At 29.2% G+C, this 19,060-nt stretch overlaps 3 protein-coding genes and 1 long non-coding RNA gene across 4 annotated transcripts in view; 1 reads left to right on the top strand and 3 right to left on the bottom strand.

Moving 5' to 3' along the window:
• Window positions 1–19,060, bottom strand: part of LOC135962060 (uncharacterized) — a 586,654-nt gene that overhangs the window by 195,915 nt on the left and 371,679 nt on the right. The window lies entirely within an intron of this gene.
• Window positions 2,271–2,937, bottom strand: LOC135962499 (uncharacterized). Its single transcript, XR_010576654.1, has 3 exons — window positions 2,774–2,937; window positions 2,596–2,701; window positions 2,271–2,540 (listed from the first exon to the last, which is right to left on the bottom strand). It is a non-coding gene; the product is annotated as an uncharacterized LOC135962499 (long non-coding RNA).
• LOC135962451 (uncharacterized) lies at window positions 10,656–11,858 on the top strand. The gene is made up of 4 exons (XM_065514383.1): window positions 10,656–10,800; window positions 10,883–10,994; window positions 11,052–11,299; window positions 11,361–11,858. Exons 1-4 carry the CDS (start codon window positions 10,660–10,662, stop codon window positions 11,775–11,777), a joined length of 918 nt encoding a protein of 305 aa, XP_065370455.1. The 5' UTR covers window positions 10,656–10,659; the 3' UTR covers window positions 11,778–11,858.
• LOC135961945 (uncharacterized) lies at window positions 14,759–15,918 on the bottom strand. The gene is made up of 4 exons (XM_065513598.1): window positions 15,773–15,918; window positions 15,604–15,715; window positions 15,291–15,538; window positions 14,759–15,209 (listed from the first exon to the last, which is right to left on the bottom strand). The coding sequence occupies exons 1-4, from the start codon at window positions 15,908–15,910 to the stop codon at window positions 14,796–14,798; spliced, it is 912 nt and encodes a 303-aa protein (XP_065369670.1). The 5' UTR covers window positions 15,911–15,918; the 3' UTR covers window positions 14,759–14,795.

Raw genomic sequence — 19,060 nt, 5'->3', positions numbered from 1 at the left:
TATTCTCATCAGATTAACTCCCGAACAATCTACAAAACAATTGACTAGCAAACCCCTTTTTCCGTTTTGGAGCTATGCTTTAAACAATTTGAGCTAGTTGGACATAATCCTGAATTCAAATACAATATAAACTTATTAAGAACTTTTTTATGTCGTTCATTAATTCGGGTTTTAAATTGAGTAACTAATTCTTTAGTAAATGAATTATTCACTATTTCTAAATTATTTATAACAAATTGTATTATAAATCAAGCTCTATCAACGTTGCCGAATCTTTGCTTAATAAAGTGGTCTTGGGGAATTACACAATAAAGGGAATATGTCCAAAGTTTGATATCATTGTCAGTGAACGTGGCTAATTTGAAGTCAGACAGTGCATGATTAACGCATTCACAAATACGCAAAAAGTTTATTTCCATGTTAGACAAATATATTCAAACTCCATGCTTTTCTTGCAACATTTGCAATATTTGTGTTTATCATTCGATTTATTAAAAATTTTGCAACACTTGCGTACGCTGTTAATAACATCACATATATACATATATTTTAAGATCATGGCCTTCATCTATTTTAATGTAATCATTATAAATATCATCCTCAATATCACTTTCGACGACCGTTTCATAATCACATTCTCCATTCATCTCCACTTTAATCTAAGTTAAAATTTTGATTATTAATAGCGATTATTCTAATATTTCGTCCGCAAAATAACAAATATTTTATTCCGTATTTTTTATTTTCATTGGTTCAAGTCCTAAGTTAAAAATGTTTAAAGATTTGTGTTTAGAATTGTAACTTCTTGCAGTAATATTTATATATTTATAGAAGGAGCTATCGGAACACTCATCTACAGTGATCATAAGTCTCTTTGTCTTTAGTTATTTGTCGAATTTCAGAAACAATACAATTTTTATGAGTCATTATTAATTATTTAAATTTGAAATTATGAAAAATTTTAAGCAATTTAATAAATTTAAATATATATGAACATTTATTCGTTTTAATCGATTATTCTACATAAAATTGTTCGAATTATTCGTTATTCGAAAATGGCCATTTCTAAATTGTTCGAATAATTATTCGTAAGAAATTATTCGATTAATCGAACGATCATTAGTCGAATGAATACCCTAATAGGTAGGCCTCAATTTACGCGGTTTGTTGGGCCCAAAAAAATAGCGTGTAAATCAAATTCGCGTAAAAAGAGGTTATAATTTAGAACGAAATCCTTTTGTGGGACCAATAATTTTTTATATCTCGTAAAACAATACATCAGTCACATAGCAAAAAAAGAAATTGGGACCTAAAAATCGCGTTAAATAGAAAACACATATGTACATACATACATATCGTCACCTTAAATGAAAGCGGACGTAACTACACAAAAATTCAAAATCGAGTATTTGATTGATTGATTAAACAATTATTATTGATTTTATAACGTATCCTGTAAAAACAATAAAAATGTAGTTACGTCCGTTTGCATTTAGTCCCCATCCATACTGCGAAGCATTTGCTGTAAAACATTTGAGTTTGTGGATGAAAGGGGAAAGAGGAATAGCAATGGGTACTCTGCTTCATGTACATGAAGTTTTTGTTGAGTATGTCATCCACATTTATTCGTTCATATTCGTTCTGTACAGAAATGTAAAAACTGAAAAGCAAAAACTTCACTATGTGGACACGAATGCAGTTTCAAAGGAGAATTTAAAAATGTTTTGCAGCAAATGTTTCACAGTGTGGACCGGGACTTAAGGCAACGATATATACTTTAAGTAAACTTATTTTATTTGTACTTTTAAAAACTTACTTAAAACAAAAGTAAAAAACTCAACTAAAAAAAATATTTCTTATCGAAAATTAAGGAAAAAAATGTCAATTAAAAAAAACAAAATATTCTAATACGTAAAAGAGATCAAAACATAACAAAAAATTCATAAAAATTAACGAAGTTTTCAAAAAAGAAATCTGTTATTCGCTTGTGTTTTTTCGTTTCTGGTTGTTTGTTGACGCGTTATATAAAAATCGTGTAAAAAAAGTCGCGTATTTGAACAAATGGTTGCTAATTTGAGTTCGCGTTATATCGAATTCGGGTAAATAAAGTACAGCGTAAATGGAGGCTTACCTGTATAAGTTTGTTCTGACTCACTCTTTAAAACACTATAGAATTTTTGAAATAAAAAAAAATATTGTATTTCTTTTATAAAAATCTATGGTTTTTCTTTTCTAAAACGTAGTCCCAACAAAATTTCATAAATAAATCATACAAGAATACAAAACATTAGAAATATTTGCATTTGGATCACAGAATTGTTCTATATCATTTTTAAAAACTCGTACAGCCGAATTTTCATATAATAAAGTGGCAGATTTCATTCGGATTTTGCAAATAAAACCTGATTTTTCAGAACAATTATGCGGTTGGTATTTGTCAGATGTGGCGCTCAATTGAAAACATGAGCGCATTTTAATGTGAGTATTTAGGATTTTATTAAAAATTTCATTGTTATAGGTCCACAAGGCAGGGAAATCACCTAGAAATAAATGCTTTACATGAGTAGAAATATTTTTTTATATACAATTCCTTACCATACACAAGCTTTAAATGTGGCAACAATTCTACTGCATTTGTTTGGGTTATAGAATACACCATTTTTTGCTTTATGCACTCTTTTTGTGTATAATTGGAGGTGAACTATTAATACGGAGGTAAACAAGTGTTAGATAGAAATTTAAAAATAAATCCAAACCACAAACTACTACTCACTTGTTGCTCGGTATTGATATAATAAAGATATTCGCCATGCATAAACCACGGTGGTGGAGGAGGTTTTGAGCTATTATTTATAATTATTTTTAGTATAAAAATCACAATTGCTATTAATATTTTAAGAATATGTTGCTGCATTTTACTCAGATTGTAAAAAGTAAAAATTAGTGTGTATGTTCACTTGTTGAGCTGTAAAATAAAACTGTTCCATTGTGCGGTTTAATAGAGAACTACAACTATAAAATATTATTATTCTTTATCTATAAGTATATGGTTAGCGGCCTATGCGAAGCGAACATAATGTATTTGTCAGACTGACTAAATTTTTAGACTAGATATTTATAGTATGTATATTCGGATGCTACTTATTTTACATTTTGTAATATTATCAAAAAAAAAAAAATCTGGAAATTTTTGCAAAATCGCATCGGTTGAACATTTTATATGAAGTTTCGAGTTGAGGATCAGAGAAGCAATATTTAAAAAAAGAGTGTTATATTCGGCTGTTGCGAATCTTGAATACCCACCCTAAATATGTGACAATAAAATATTATTCTGATATAGGCGTTATATGGGGAGTAGGGTCAATTATGGATCTATCATCACAAAAGTTGATAGAAAGATTTAGATTCATATAAAACTTGTTTCGTCACGATATTAATTATTATAAGACAATTATGAATGATAAAGTCATTTTCTGAAGGGGGACCTTATATGGGGAGACTAGGGACAAATGTTGCTCAATTTTCGCCATTTTTTAATATACTGTATTTAGAACTACATGAAATCATGAACCGATATTGGCCATTTTCAATACCAAACAATGGAAAAATAACAATATACCGACACCACTACGTGATAAAAGACCAAAAAAAATACCCGTGTCTCCCAGTTTTGCCCAAACTCATGCACTTTTTTTATGTTCCCCCAAAGATTTGGACCCTCGGTGTCACTTTGCAAAAAAGTGATAATTTTCTCAGGCTCATATCTTGTAAACAGTTCCGAATTTTGATTTACTTTCGGAGGCAAAGTTGTAGCCCTTGTCATAAAGATAAAAAATTGTGAACATATAAAATCAAAAAAACTTCATCTTCAAGATCAAAATCGCAAAAAACTTTAAAAAATTCGAAATAAATTTAGAAATAAATTTTTTTTAAGCTGCCTAAAAGTATGCTTTAGTTTATAATAATTTAATAGTTCCTTTAGCTTTTTTCTTATTAATCATTCCTAGGAAGTTCATTTGTTCTAGAAAATTGTTTATTGAGATCTTAAGTACATTTTTGTAGTGGATTGTTTTCTTGAATTTTGAACGGTTTATGGACCTGAAAAGGGGAAAAAAGGTAAATAATTTTTTTTTGTTGAGTTTTTTGCGATTTTGATCTTGAAGATGAAGCTTTTTTGCATTTATATTTTCATTATGACAAGGGCTACAACTTTGCCCAAGAGAGTAAATCAAAATTCCGAACTGTTTGCACGAAATGAGCCTGAGAAAATTATCACTTTTTTGCAAAATGACACCGAGGCCTCAAACCTTTGAGAGCCCATAAACTGGGCAAAACTGGGTGTTTTTTTTGGACAATTTTGACCCCAAATATAAAAGGGTTAACAATATACTAGAAATTTTAAATTACAAAATTGTAAGAAGCTGTGTGATTTTTTTTATAATTTAATTTTGTTAATTTCTTAAATAAATTTCTACTTTGACCCAAAACTCGAAACATAACCGATTTTAAATTTTCATTATTTGATTTTAAGATCACGGAGATCAATTTTAGGCTTTGTGGGCATTGAAAATCGAAAAAGTGAAAAATAATGGCCATCCTAATGTACATATTTATTTCTATAATAAAACGTGTTGTCTGCTATTAGTAATCGTTTATATTTTTATATAAATTACAGACGGCTGCAGTTATATCGATAAACAGATTTATTGTGTTGATAAAAACAATAGCATTGTGGTAAATAGTGATTAGGCTTGTAGACTTGGAGTAAATTTAAGAATAGTGTAAAACGAAATGCCAAACTTTTGAACCAATTCCGTGGAATTAGGGACGTTACCAAGTCACATTAGATCCAAAAAGAATATACTGCATAAGGAAGGCGATCGAAAAAAGCTTAACACACATTTTTCCTCAAAACTATTAACCCAAGTATTATTTAATTTTTTGTTTTGATCAAGTTACCTTTTGTAAAGTATGTCAGTTATTATGTTTAATGTCAATTATGTTCAATTGTTGTTAATCTGATTAAAATGAATGACGAGAAAAATTATTAAATATTTTCAACTTGGTCCTACAAAAAGTTGACCAAGCAATCAAAGGTCTGCTTTCAAACTGTTTCCAATGTTATTAAACAGTAAAAGGAAGAACTTGCCACCGGGATCGTGCGATTTAATACAGTTAGACTTTTCCTTGTAGGATGCGAATAAGTCTTCTTTAATGCTTAAAAACTCTGAAATGTACTAAGCTTTAATACAAAACCTAGTAAATTAGAATTTATCTTAGTAATATACATAAATATACATTTGGCAAAACTTAAATTACGTGAAATAGTTTTCAGAAACAGTTTCATTTCTGCAGTTGGCATCACTGAATTGAATTATTACACATTCGTAGGTAGCATCACTTAAACTCACTCATTAAATTACTCGTATTCGCATTTTAGCGTTAATCGAGAGAATATTTTAATCGCAGCAGTTAAATGCTATTCTAAAAGTAGAAATGCAATTTTACAATTTAATAACAACTAGCATAACCCGGTGCACTTCGCTACCCCTACCCTAGTAAAATTAAAAAAATATGAATGGAAATACGAAAATAACATATACAAAATTTTAGAATCTCTCAATTACAGTTCACTTGATATTCGAAAATAACTAACTAATTTTGTGTGGGAGATACCACTCACTGCTCTGATCCCACCCATTTTTGAAACTTTTATGTAAATATCAATCTTTACTTTCCTTTATAAGGGAGAGGTAATTCCTACTAAGCCGATAATGCTTAGCTAAACTTCGAACAGGGAAAAGGAATAAATTCGTTTTTAGCTAACCTCCGTAGAATGGTAATAAATTGATCTATATTCAGCTAAACTCCGCACAGTAATAAGAAATTAATTCGCTAAAAGTTTAAACACTTTTATAATTATAGTTCTACAGATATTCGAAATGAATTATATACTTTGTATAGGGTAAGCCACGCCTACTATTTCAATCCCGAACAATTTCAGCGAAACTATGCAAAATTATAAAAGAGCCATTTAGACTAAGTTTGAAGAATCTTGCAATTATAGTTCACAAAATATTTAGAAACATCTATTTACTTTGAATGGGAGGCGACTCACCATTTATTCCGACCCATTTTTTGATTAAAAAATAACTATTTACTCATGTACAATTACATATTTACCCCGCCACCCCACATATGCATAAACAGTTTTTAAATTTGTCAAAGGTTTATAAAAGAAATTTTGAATGGAAATTTTGTTTAATTTTGATAAATTTAAAAATTGTTTATGCATATGGGAGTTAGAAAATAAGAAAAGCACCTTCAAAATATATTTTTGTGACTTTAAATTACTAAAGTCTTCTTCTTTGTCTTCTATAACAACTCTCACTTAAAACAGAGCGAAATCAATACAGTTTAATTGTTTCTCTTATTTATTTACAACAACAAATTGGACAAACATGCATTGCTTTGTTTACTTTTTAGCTTAAGATTCACATGTACACGTTTTTGCATATGTGTTAGTAACATCTTTAAACGCTTATAACTCCTAAAAAACTGAACCGATTTCAATATAATATAATATAATATATTCTGCACTTCTGTGAATAAATCCCTTTAAAATGGTATAATTTTTGCCCAAATTGAATGTATAATGTGAGCGTAAAAGGGGTCTAAAGAAATCGACTTGCCTATTAATATTATGATTAGTTTATTCATTATTCTTTCAATGCAAATGATAGAATGTAAAAATGGTAAAAATATTGTAAAATGGCTATTATGGGATGAATTTGTATTATACATTGAAACGGAACCCAAAGTAAGTAATCTAAGTTAAGTTTAATATTAATTTAAGGCAAAGTATGCCTGGTTCAGCGTGAAATCTCTTTTAAATTAAAAATATCCAAAAATTACAACATTTCAGAAATTCAAAATAAGCATTTTTGCTGGAATTCAAGTCGAAGCTGGCTGTATTACACTTTATATCATTAACATTCTCCAGTAAAAAATAAACATAAATTCAAGCCACACTTACCACCATAATGGGATCACTTTCTGAGTCGATACTTTCTTACTTCTTTGTTTTGTTTTTTTTTTGTTTGAAAAAGCTTAAAACATTAATATATTTGTCTTTAGTGCTAATTGAGTTAGAACTACCCGAAATACCAAGTGGTTGCAAATTGAGAGACTCAACTGTAATACAAATTTAATGTATAATTTTGTTTTTAATTTTACAGTTTACAGCACATGATGCTCTGAAGTTTTGTGAAGATATTGACATGATATATCCTGCTCATTATTTCGATGATTTCTGCATTTGACCACATACGAACAACTTATGGTAAAATATTAATATTTTTTTTTTTTTTTTGAAACAATTAAATAAGTTTGATATTTTTTATCAATATTTGTGCTTTTCTAATGAATAATACATATTATGTATATATCAGTCCAATTATGATATTGTTCCCCGGGAGTTTTTTCCAATTGAATTTTAATAGGAAAAATGAGAAAAGGGGAAAAACTCCCGGGGAATTTTTATTTACAATTGAGCTGTATATTCTTTAAAGGTAATGGTTCATCGTTTTGGATATATGATATGATATATGATGCTTACTTTCAAGATAATAACAAACCCTGCCACAAAATAACTATCAATAATACAATTATAAAGGAAAAATGTTCCACCTTGATGGGGTTTATTTGTTCGAGATTAATTACTGGCGCTATTTTACGCTACAAAAATGGTACGGAATTTGAAATTGATACGAATGATGCAAAAAAATATTGTGATACTCAATCGAATGAATATAATGATGTCTTGGAATATTGCATTATTTACTTTTATTAAATAAAATTTTAAAATTACCTAAAAAAACAAGAAATTGTATGGGATTTTTTTAATTTAATTCGGCTGTGCCGAATCTTATATACCCTTAACCAAATTATATTTCAAAATAAAAATTTTAAATATTTTTAGGTTAACAAAATTTATTTTTTTCATAAAAAATTTTTCGAATTTTTTTTTTGTTTTTTCAATTTTCAAAATTCAAAATAAAAATTTTAAATATTTTTAGGTAAAAATTTTCAAAATGTTTTTTTTAATTTTTTGGAAAAAAAATTTTCGAATTTTTTTAAAAATTTTTTTTAAATTTTAAACATTTTTTTTTGGTTTTTTTAATTTTTTTTATTAGGCCAAAAATCGAGGTTGTCCCGATTTTTTCCTCATATCTCAGTCATTTGTTGATTTGCTGATTTTAAATAGGAAACTTCTGACAGAATTATTGAAGATTTGGTTCAAGAAGATATCTGGGGTCTTCAGAAAATTGATTTCAACAGACAGACAGACGGATATGGCTTAATCGACTCCGCTATTTATAAGGATCCATAATATACATACATTATAGGGTCGTAAAATTATATTGTGGAAATTACAAACGGATTGACAAACTTATATTTCCACTCAAAGTTCTAGTTCGCTATAGAAAAACAGCACATAATTCGAGTTTACCAAAAATCGATTTTTAGTATAAAAAAACTCAAATATTTTAAATCGTTAATAACTTTGTAAATACCAGAAAACAACTCAATCTGTGATCACTCATATTTTATACCAAAAATAGATTTTTTGTATATAATACTCAAATATTTTAAATCGTTAATAACTTCGTAAATATTGCGATTTTAAGCAAAATAAGCTCAATCTGTGATCACTCATATTTTATATAAAAAATATATTTTTAGTATTAAAAACTCTGAAATCGTTAGCAAATACCGCGATTTTAGGAAAAAAAAATTAATAAAAACTCAAAATTCAGTAGAAAATATTAGATAATTTTGTTTTTGAGCACATGAATACTTGATTCAATTCAATTGAAACCAGTGCAATATGTAGTAACAAGTAGTCCGATTATCTATTTTTTAAATTAATCTCTCACATATACGGATACCGTGTGAATTCATGTGCCCCTAATTGAATATTGAATAAACCTACAAGAAATTGTCCAACGATTTCAAATAGGCTACTCTTATTACTATCAGATTTTTGGTTCAGAAGATATAGCACTTCAAAGTTGACTGATTTTCAGTTTTCAAAAAAACAGACAATTTTTAGGTAATTTAGTCCGCTTTCAGATACAATATCTCCAAAACTAGGTAAGGGATTGCTTCTATTGATAGATATATTTATTAAGAAGAGAATTCCAAAAAATTTAATGTTTACTTTGTATTTGTCCAGGTAAAACTATCCATTTTTTCAATATTTCTCAACTTTGATGGAATATATAAAAAAAAACTATCAATTTCCATATTTGCGATATTTTCAAAAAATGTTCAGCTGCCCGTTTTTGCCCCATTTTTTGCTATTTTTGCTAATTTTGAAAAAAGACATGGTTCCAAAAATGTGTTGCATGGATTGTGAGCAATATTTTAAAAAAAATTTTAACATAAATTAAAAAAAAAAATTTAAATCTTTTCTGGAATAATTTTAAATCATAAGAACTAAGAAACCAAACTAATTTTCAAAATTTTTAAAATTTTTTTTTTTTTAAATTTGTAAAAAAATTTTTTTTTAAATTTGTAAAAAAAAAATGTTTGTAATTGTTTTTTTCAAATTCTTTAAATATTTTTTTTTTAAATTATTAGTGAAAAAAATTTATGAAAAAAAATTTTTTTTAGAAAAAAAAATTTGAGTTAAAAAATATTTTTCTCGATTTTAAGCCATTGTAGGTCCAAATTACTATAGCCTTAAATACATCATTGCAATGGACTTTGAAATATCAATCATTAGATATCCATATTGTCTATACTAATGACTTAGTAATCCAGATATAGATCAAAACTAGGCCAAAAATCGAGGTTGTACCGGTTTTTTTTCTTTATATCTCGATTTTATCGATTTTAAATAGCAACCGAGCCGGAAGAATTCTCGATATAGTGATGTATTAATCATGTTAAGCTATTTGGGGGCTACGGTAAGTTGATTTCAACATATAGACGGATACACGGACATGGCTATATCGCCTTCGCTATCTATAACGATCCAGAATATATATACTTCGTTGGGTCGCAAATGCAAAATGTAGAAATTACAAACGGAATAACAAACTTATATATGTATACCCTTGCCACTCATGGTGAAGGGTATAAAAAGAAATATAAAAAATCAAAAATTTTAAAAAAAAATTATTTTAGTTCCCATAAATTGATTTTTCCACAAATTTAAATTTTTTAGTTTTTTTAACTTTGTACTTTTCATTTTCGAATTGTACTAAAAAAAGCTACAATTGTACCAATTAGGCCAATATTAAAATGTCTGAACTAAATGAAAGTTTATCAAGCTGTGATTTCGAATATAGTGAAAGGGACTCGCAAAATTTAGAAATTTAGTTCATTTTAACATTAAAATAAAAATTTAATATTTATTGTCATTATTTCAATAGGCCCCCAAGGTGCGCCATTAGTCATTTGAAATCCATATAATTTGTATTATTTCAGATGAACTTAGTCATTGTAAGAATTAGTCAGTTCAAGCTCTTCCAACATAAATACATGTTTATAATTATAATTTGTATAATCACTCCCTAATGAGTCATTGATTAATGCCTTATAAACTGTGTGAAATCGTTGCATTTACTTCAGTATTCCATTCCGTTCACAATGAAACATTTCATTATACTTGGACTAATAATTGTAGCCATCTTCCTTATATGCAAATGCCAGGCAGAAGAAAATATTTCAAATAACCGTAAATGGCTGGAAATTGAAAATATTTCATATCGTATTGAACCCGATAATAAGGTTAGCATTAAATAAATGAAATTATTAAATATTTGACAAGGAACTATTGATTTCTTTTATTTTTAAATTTCAATTGCTATAGTACACTTTGAAACAGGCAGTAGCCGAGTGTATAAAAGATCATTCAAATTTAATAATGCCCGAAGGTCACAGCAACTATGCCAAATTGAAAGATGCCCTTAAACATGACTTTAGTAAGTATTATATTTGAAATCAAAAAACAATTAATTTTTTTTTTATTTATTTTAAAGAAAATTCTTCATCGTTTTGGATTAACAGCAGGGCAAAATGGAGCGATGTCTCACGACAGATGAATTTAGCAAGCCACCAAAAGTGTTTCAAAATAGACAACAATTCAAATAAAAAGACAACAACTTTTAATCCTTTACCACATGATTGTGAACATCAACTGGGTTTCATTTGTGAGAAACGCTTTTTAAATGAATTTTCATTCTTTAACAACGGCACCATTAACTACTTGGTGCAGCCAAATAAAGAGGTACCTTCATCATGTTAGACTTCCTAAACCATTGTAATTTATGAATTTCCTTCATTTTCAGTTTACCTTCGAACAGGCCTCTCATCAGTGCCAACAGCGACAAATGTATTTGGTGACATTTGAAAATTATATCCAGAATACTTTACTTAAGGATTATATATTTTACAATTATAATTCCAAGGTCAGTTTTTGGTTTGACTGCGGTAATAGTACCGATAACAATTGTGCCACCCAACAACAACATAATAAATTGGGTTTTATCTGCCAGCAGAGTTATTTAAAGCCGCCAGTTATCACTATGAGACATTGGGTTTTGATTATATTAGTGACATCGACGGTTTGCTTAGCCATCATTATTAAAATAATAGCAATTTTAATTCGCAGATCTATGTATAAAAAAGTAAAATCATTTAATTTGCCAGTAACACACCAAACAGAATTACCAGAAGCTGTCGTTACCACGACAATTGGATCTTAGTTCTGTAACTAGAGTAATCAAATATTCGATATATACAAAAAACCGGTTCAAATAACCGGTTTTTAGCTATTTTCGTCAATTGTGGTGATTAAAACAAATTAAAAAATCGTTCAGTCTATTAAAAATTAATTGAACATAACTTCAATTTATATTAGTATTAAACATTTTTGTCATATAAATTACACAGTGTTTAAAAAACTAGACTACAAGTAGCAGTAGCAACGAAAAAACACAAGTAGTCTAGTTAAAAAATTAATAAAAACTCGGAGTCAATAATTACTACCTTCACATTTTGGTAGCAGTAGTTGTAGTAGTACTAATAAAAGAAAAATTTAAAAGTAGCAGATGAATTTATTTTCTATTGCTACCTTAAAAAAATTAGTTTTTTATTAATTATGTTACTTTTAAAATTTAGTAGTAATATAATAGCAGTTGAAGTAGCAGCTAAGTAGCAGTTGAGGTAGCAATAAAATAATTCAAAAATAAAAATCTTCAGCCAAAAAAGTATATTATGTGTTGTTGTTGTGAATGTATATTTGTGTAAGTTGGTCGTGTTGTAAACAAAAGTTCGGCTGTTATACACACAGAAAACACGATCTTTCTGTTAGCAACACGAACATCTGAGACGAATAAAAACGAATAATTCTTTCAAACTCGCTCAAAACAAAAACAACAACAACAGTGTTTAATTCTGTCAATTTTGGTGTTATGACTGAAGATTTTCTTTTTTGACTACTTTTATTGCTACCTTAACTGCTGCATCAACTGCTACTTAACTGCTACCTTAAAAATTAAAACTCGATATAGAGCAGTAGCAATGATTTGTATTTTTATACTACTACTCCATTTACAATTCATGTTTTATTACTACTGCTCTGTTAAGAGTTTTATATTTTGAAGGTAGCAGTAGTTTTAAAAAAAAACAAGAAAACGAAAAAAGACAAATGCTACTGCTACCGCTACATACACTTTTTTGAAGCAGTAGTTGTAGCAACAGTTAAACATTTGTTAGTTATCGTAGCTTTTTAAACACTGAAATTACACAGAATTTTAATATAATACTAATAGTTAGTTGTATTTTTTAAAATAATATTTCAAGAAGAGAACGTACGATTCCTTAATTTATTTTTTACTAGTTAAATGCCCCGGTAGCTATGTATTTACTAATGTTAGTTCTTCAAGTTTCTCCAACCCACATACACCTGCCTGTTCTTATTTATTTGCAAATAAAATATCTAAATTTGTACTGCATACTTTAGGGCGCTTCTTTTATTACAGTTGACTGGACTCAAAAAAAAAATTCCGAGTTTTACCCGGAATTTTTTGATTTTTTTTCTTTACAAACCATCTCCTGAAAAGTTCGCATCGAATAAAAAAAATCCGCCAAATCGCTCCAGCCGTTCTCAAGTGATGGCATTACATACATTGACCATTTCATTTTTATATATATATAAGATAGATTAAAGAAGCAACTGTTAAAATTGCTTTGTAGAGAGTAAGTTAGAAAAAACTTGTATTAAACTGAATAAAACTTAAACCGTTTAATAAAAAAAATTCTCAACGTAAATTTATTCAAATATTGTACAAATTCATTAAACATAAAAATATTGGCAAATTACTTGGTGCATATTTATAAATTCATCCACCCATTAAAGATTTTATAGTTGCTTCCGTTACCGTTTTGGATGAGGTGGTTCACTTACGTTTTTTTAATTCTTTTTTTTACAAGAGCCCAATACCTATCTACAGGCCTAAGTTCTGGACAGTTTTTTTCATAGTGGCATGATGCCAAATCGGGCCAGAAATATGAAGGCACACCTTTTTCCATCATTCTGGCAACATATGGATTCCGTGCAAAAAAAAAACTGCTCATCTTTTGAGGACAAAAACGAATCAAGCCAATTTCGGATACTCTCTCCTGAAGTGAAACGTATACAAGAGAAAGTGTTCGAAACAAATAGTAGTCGGGCGGGGCAAGGTCTGGACTATAAAGCGGGTGAGGCAAAGCTTCCCAACCACTTCATTCTAAATAGTTTTTATTAAGTATTGCAATATGTGGTCTAGCATTGTCATTCCGGGCGTGTTTTGGATAAGGCTCGCTTCAAACGAATCAGTTGCGTTCGGTACAGGTTCCCTGTGATAGTCTGGCCGTATTTCAGCAGCTCATAATAAAAACTTACACTATTCCAGCCATAACTTATGCCTGGTTCAAATCATTAATTTTCAACTGTTAGTTCGGTTAAAATGTTCACCGGCAAAAAAAGTAAGTGAAAAAATATTTAAACTTTAAATAAAAATAGCAAAGGATCTGAAGGTTCATCGTCACACTGTTTCAAAAGCCATTAAACAAACAGTAAAAGGAAGTCTTGAACATTGAAAGAAAATCTGGATCAGGAATATTTATAAGGCAAAAGAAGTCGAACAACTTTTTCGAAGAGCACCGAACACTTCTTTCAGAAAAGCTGCTCGTAAAGTTAAATGCTCTGATTCTTTTGTGCGCAGAGCCGAAGCTAATGCTGGGTTGAAGTCGTATAAAGTTCACAGACGGACGGACGGACACAGACAGACAGACGGACATGGCTTAATCGACTCCGCTATATATACTTTATAGGGTCGGAAAATTATATTGTGGAAATTACAAATGGAATGACAAACTTATATGTATATACCCTTCTCACGAAGGTTTTCTGAAGTCACAGGTCTATGCCAACTAGAGGTAATCGATCGGTAACCTATCGCTATCGCTTAATTTCAGCAGGAACAGGCGGACATTTTTAAATAAAAACATAATACTTCTTTTATTCTATTTTAATATCGAATAATACTATATACATTTCATTTAGAAAAACATATACAGCCCAATTATGAATAAAAATTTCAGGGAGTTTTTTCCCTATTCAAATTCAATGGGAACAAACTCCCGTGGAATTTTTTATTCATAATTGGGCTGATAATTTTTAACAAAAACCAAAAAATTCAAATATGTCTGTATGTATTTTGTGGTTGAATAAGTAATAATTATTTGATGTCATTAACTTTAATATCCTGGGGATAATATACTTCTGTCAAATAGAAAATATCCTCTTTTCTGGTGAAAAAACATCTGACAAATGCATAAATAGTAATGGATATAACAACGGCCGTTGCAAGAAATATTAGTAAAACCAAATGTCTCGTACTTAGAGTTTGAGCATTTAAATAACTCCGCTGACAGATGAAACCCAATTTCGAATTGTATGCAATATTTTGACCTCGTTTATGGGTGGCACAACTGTAGTGGGTCTCATTGTTGTAGCCAAACCAAAAACTAACAGTCGAGCCATAATGAATAAATATATAGTCCTTTAGCAAGTTATTTTTGTCATGATCCGTCAACAGCACCAAGGACATTTCACGTTTCTCGCACTGATCGTAGGCTTGTTCGCAGTTAAACTGAAAAATTTCATTTAAACAATATAAAAAACATTAATTTAAGTTTAAATTTATAAAAAAAAACATGATAAATAAAATTACTTGTTGAAGGGGTTGTAAAAAATACAATGTATTTTTGATTTTAAATGATGTATATTCTGTGAGTAAAGTTTTCTCGCATATAAAACCAAGCGAATTTTCACAGTCGTCCGGCAAATACTTAAACATTGATGAATTATCAAATTTATTGCACTTTTGATGATGTTTTGCAACTTTTCCCAAACCGATTTGCTGGAGAAAGGTCTTTTTCCAATCTACCTTGCTATCAGTCCAAAAGGAGGAATAATTTTCTTTAAAATTTCAAAATATTTGCGTTTAATTGGTATTTTATTTTAAAAAATATAGTAAAACTCACTAAAACTATGTTTTATGGCAGCCTTCAATTTAGCATAGTCGTAGTCACCTCTGGGACTTATTAAATTTGAAAGCTCCCTTTTACACTCGGTCATCGCTTGTTGCCAAGTGTACTACAGTAAGTTTAAATTCAAATATTAGTTGCGCTGTTATATGTATCCAATACTTACATTTCCCTCAGGTTCAACACGATACAATTCTTTGCCAATTTCCAGCCATTTACGTTTATCTTCACATTTTACTGCATAGAATTTACATAAAAAGAAGATGGTTATAAATTGCAAAATTACTAGAGTGAAGGGTTTCATGGCGAACGATCTACTGTGGACAGAGCAATGATGTGTTAAAGCTTATAAGAAATTTATAATTTCATCATCATTAACCCATTAGTACGACGATAAAAAACGGTTTTGATTTTGTCATTCCCTTTTTAATACATCGAAATATTCATCGCAGATCCCACGTATTCTGAAAGGAACTACCTGGCTGAAATACTCTCTGTCCATGATTTCACCTAGACCCCATATAAATGACCCACCCGAATACTATTTGAGCTGTCATATTATATGTTGATTGTTTTTAATGTGTTTTGTATATACAGTTCTCATAGGTATAATAATGATGACAATGATTAAAGAAAAGATTTTAAAAACACTTGTGGTTTGTAGTTTATAAATTTTGTTTTATAATTAGAAATGAAATATTACGCATGAAACAACAAGTGTTATATTTAATGAAATAAACTTGTGAATTACAAACCCTATAAATACATAATGAAATACTTTTTTTTGATTTGATTACACTGTATGTAATTTTTTGAGTCAAGGATATATATAACCATATACCGACCAAAAAAATAGATCTGTGTTGCCCAGTTTTGCCCAAAGTCATGCACTTTTTTGTATGGGCCCCCAAAGATTTGATGCCTCGGTGTCATTTTTGCATAAAAAATTATAATTTTCTCATGAAGCACAAATTTACTCTATGAGGCACAATTGTAGCTCTTGTCATAAAGAACAGTGATCATTTTCTCAGGCTCATATCTTGCAAATAGTTCGGAATTTTGATTTATTCTCTGAGGCAAAGTTGTAGCCCTTGTCATAAAGAACAAAAATTGTGAACATATAAAATCTAAAAAACTTCATCTTCAAGATCAAAATCGAAAAAAACTTAAAAAAATTCGAAATAAATTTAGAAATAAATATTTTTAGAGCTGCCTAAAAGTATGCTTTAGTTTATAATAATTGAATAGTTTATGGCCCAAAACACTTAATTCTTTTAGTTTTTTCTCACTAACTTATATTGACCTACCTAAACGGTGTTAAAAATCATTCCTAGGAAGTTCATTTGTTCTAGAAAGTTGTTTATTGAGATCTTAGGTACATTTTTGTAGTTGATTGTTTCCTTGAATTTTGAAAGGTTTGCTACCTATGGAACTGAACATGGGGAAAAAGGTAAAAAAAATCGATTTTTTTAAAGTTTTTTGCGATTTTGATCTTGAAGATGAAATTTTTTGATTTTGTATGTTAACAATTTCTGTTCTTTATGACAAGGGCTTTATGATTGCCTCAGAGAGTAAATCAAAATTCCGAACTGTTTGCCAGATATGAGCCAGAGAAAATTATCACTTTTTTCCAAAAATTACAACGAGGCCCCAAATCTTTGGGGGTCCATAAAAAAAGTGCATGACTTTGGGCAAAACTGTCTTTTATCACGTAGTGGTGTCCGTATATGGTTATTTTTTTTTTGTATTACACTGTGTTATAAACTGTAAAGTCAAGTGTTTTTAGATTTTTGATGCAATTGATTTATTATCTGCTTTTGCAAAAAAGTTTTTATTACACTCTTCACCTTCGTGAGAAGGGTATATATAAGTTTGTCATTCCGTTTGTAATTTCTACATTTTTCATTTCCGACCCTATAAAGTATATATATTCTGGATCCTTATAGATAGCGGAGTCGATTAAGCCATGTCCGTCTGTCTGTTGAAATCTATTTTCTGAAGACCCCAGATATCTTCGGGATCCAAATCTTCAATAATTCTGTCAGACATGCTTTCGAGAAGTTTGCTATTTAAAATCAGCAAAATCGGACCATAAATAACGGAGATGTGAGCAAAAAACCGGGACAACCTCGATTTTTGACCTATTTTTGATCTATATCTGGATTACTAAGTCATTAATATAGACAATATGGATATCTAATGATAGATATTTCAAAGTCCATTGCAACGATGTAGATAAGGCTATAGTAAGTTGGACCTACAATGGGTCAAAATCGGGAAAAATATTTTTTAACCCGAATTTTTTTTTCATCAAAAAATTTTTTTTGTCATAAATTTTTTTCCAAAAAAAAAAAAAATTTTAAAAAAAATTTGAAAAAAACTTTTTTAAAAAAAAAAAATTTAAAAACAATTAAAAAAAAATTAAATTTTGTTTACCTAAAAATATTTAAAAAAATGTATTTTAAAGCATAATTTGGTGAAGGGTATATAAGATTCGGCACAGCCGAATATAGCTCTCTTACTTGTTAAACTTAAAATTTTGTTACCATAATTTATTAAAACTGGGTACACAGGTTATTTACGGTTACACAAATTTTGAAGTTGCTCAGAAATTTTAAATTAGCTTAGGTTTATCTTTTTTCGAGGTTCAAAGTTCAAATTTTATATAAGATTTGAGCAAAAAAAAAAAGCGGGTGAGGCAAAACTTTCCAACCACTTCATTCTAAATACTTTTTAAACAGTTATTGCAACATGTGGCCGAGCATTGTCATAATGGAATATTACGGTTTCATGTCTGAGAGTTTTTCGGAAAATTTTCGCTTCAAAAAAATCAGTTGCGTTCGCTACAGTGACAATTCGTATAAATTTGTCAAAGGGGGCAAAATTTGTGGAACTTCTGAGGAGTAAATAAAGGCTTTTTATATAAGTAATTGATATTGATGGACACCTTAGGATTTGAATATTGATATTTTAGTAAAATTAAATAATTTTCAATTCTCATTATAACTTTTGAGATTTTTGTATTATCAAACAGCGAAATTCCTAAAACGGGGAAAATGTGTTCCAAAAACAGAGTTTTTTTTAGAAAAGTACCTACTATGACGTTATTTACGGCGTATTGGAAAAAACTTTTTAAGTGTTTAAGAAACATATTGGGCTATACAAATATGGAGCGTGGATCACGGCATAACTTTTTTGAATTACTCAAACCGAAATTTTTTTAAATTGGACAAGTTTGGATAGGTTCGAGGAATGTTACGAACGCTTAAATGAGCCAAATTTTGCGTTACACGCTTTTGCATTATGTTATCTCTTGGGATCGTATAAAAATTTTATATAGTCCCGAAGAACATTTTTTCTACAAAAGAAAAAATATATGGGTTTTTTTTGGGAAAAAACGTAAAAAACTACCCTTTTACATGTTTCAATTAAGGACCAGATAACTGTTAGCCAG

Source organism: Calliphora vicina, chromosome 5 (assembly GCF_958450345.1).
Source record: "Calliphora vicina chromosome 5, idCalVici1.1, whole genome shotgun sequence".
Lineage (NCBI taxonomy): Eukaryota > Metazoa > Arthropoda > Insecta > Diptera > Calliphoridae > Calliphora > Calliphora vicina.
Note: the sequence above shows the minus strand (reverse complement) of the source record. Positions and strands in the feature narration are given on the sequence as shown.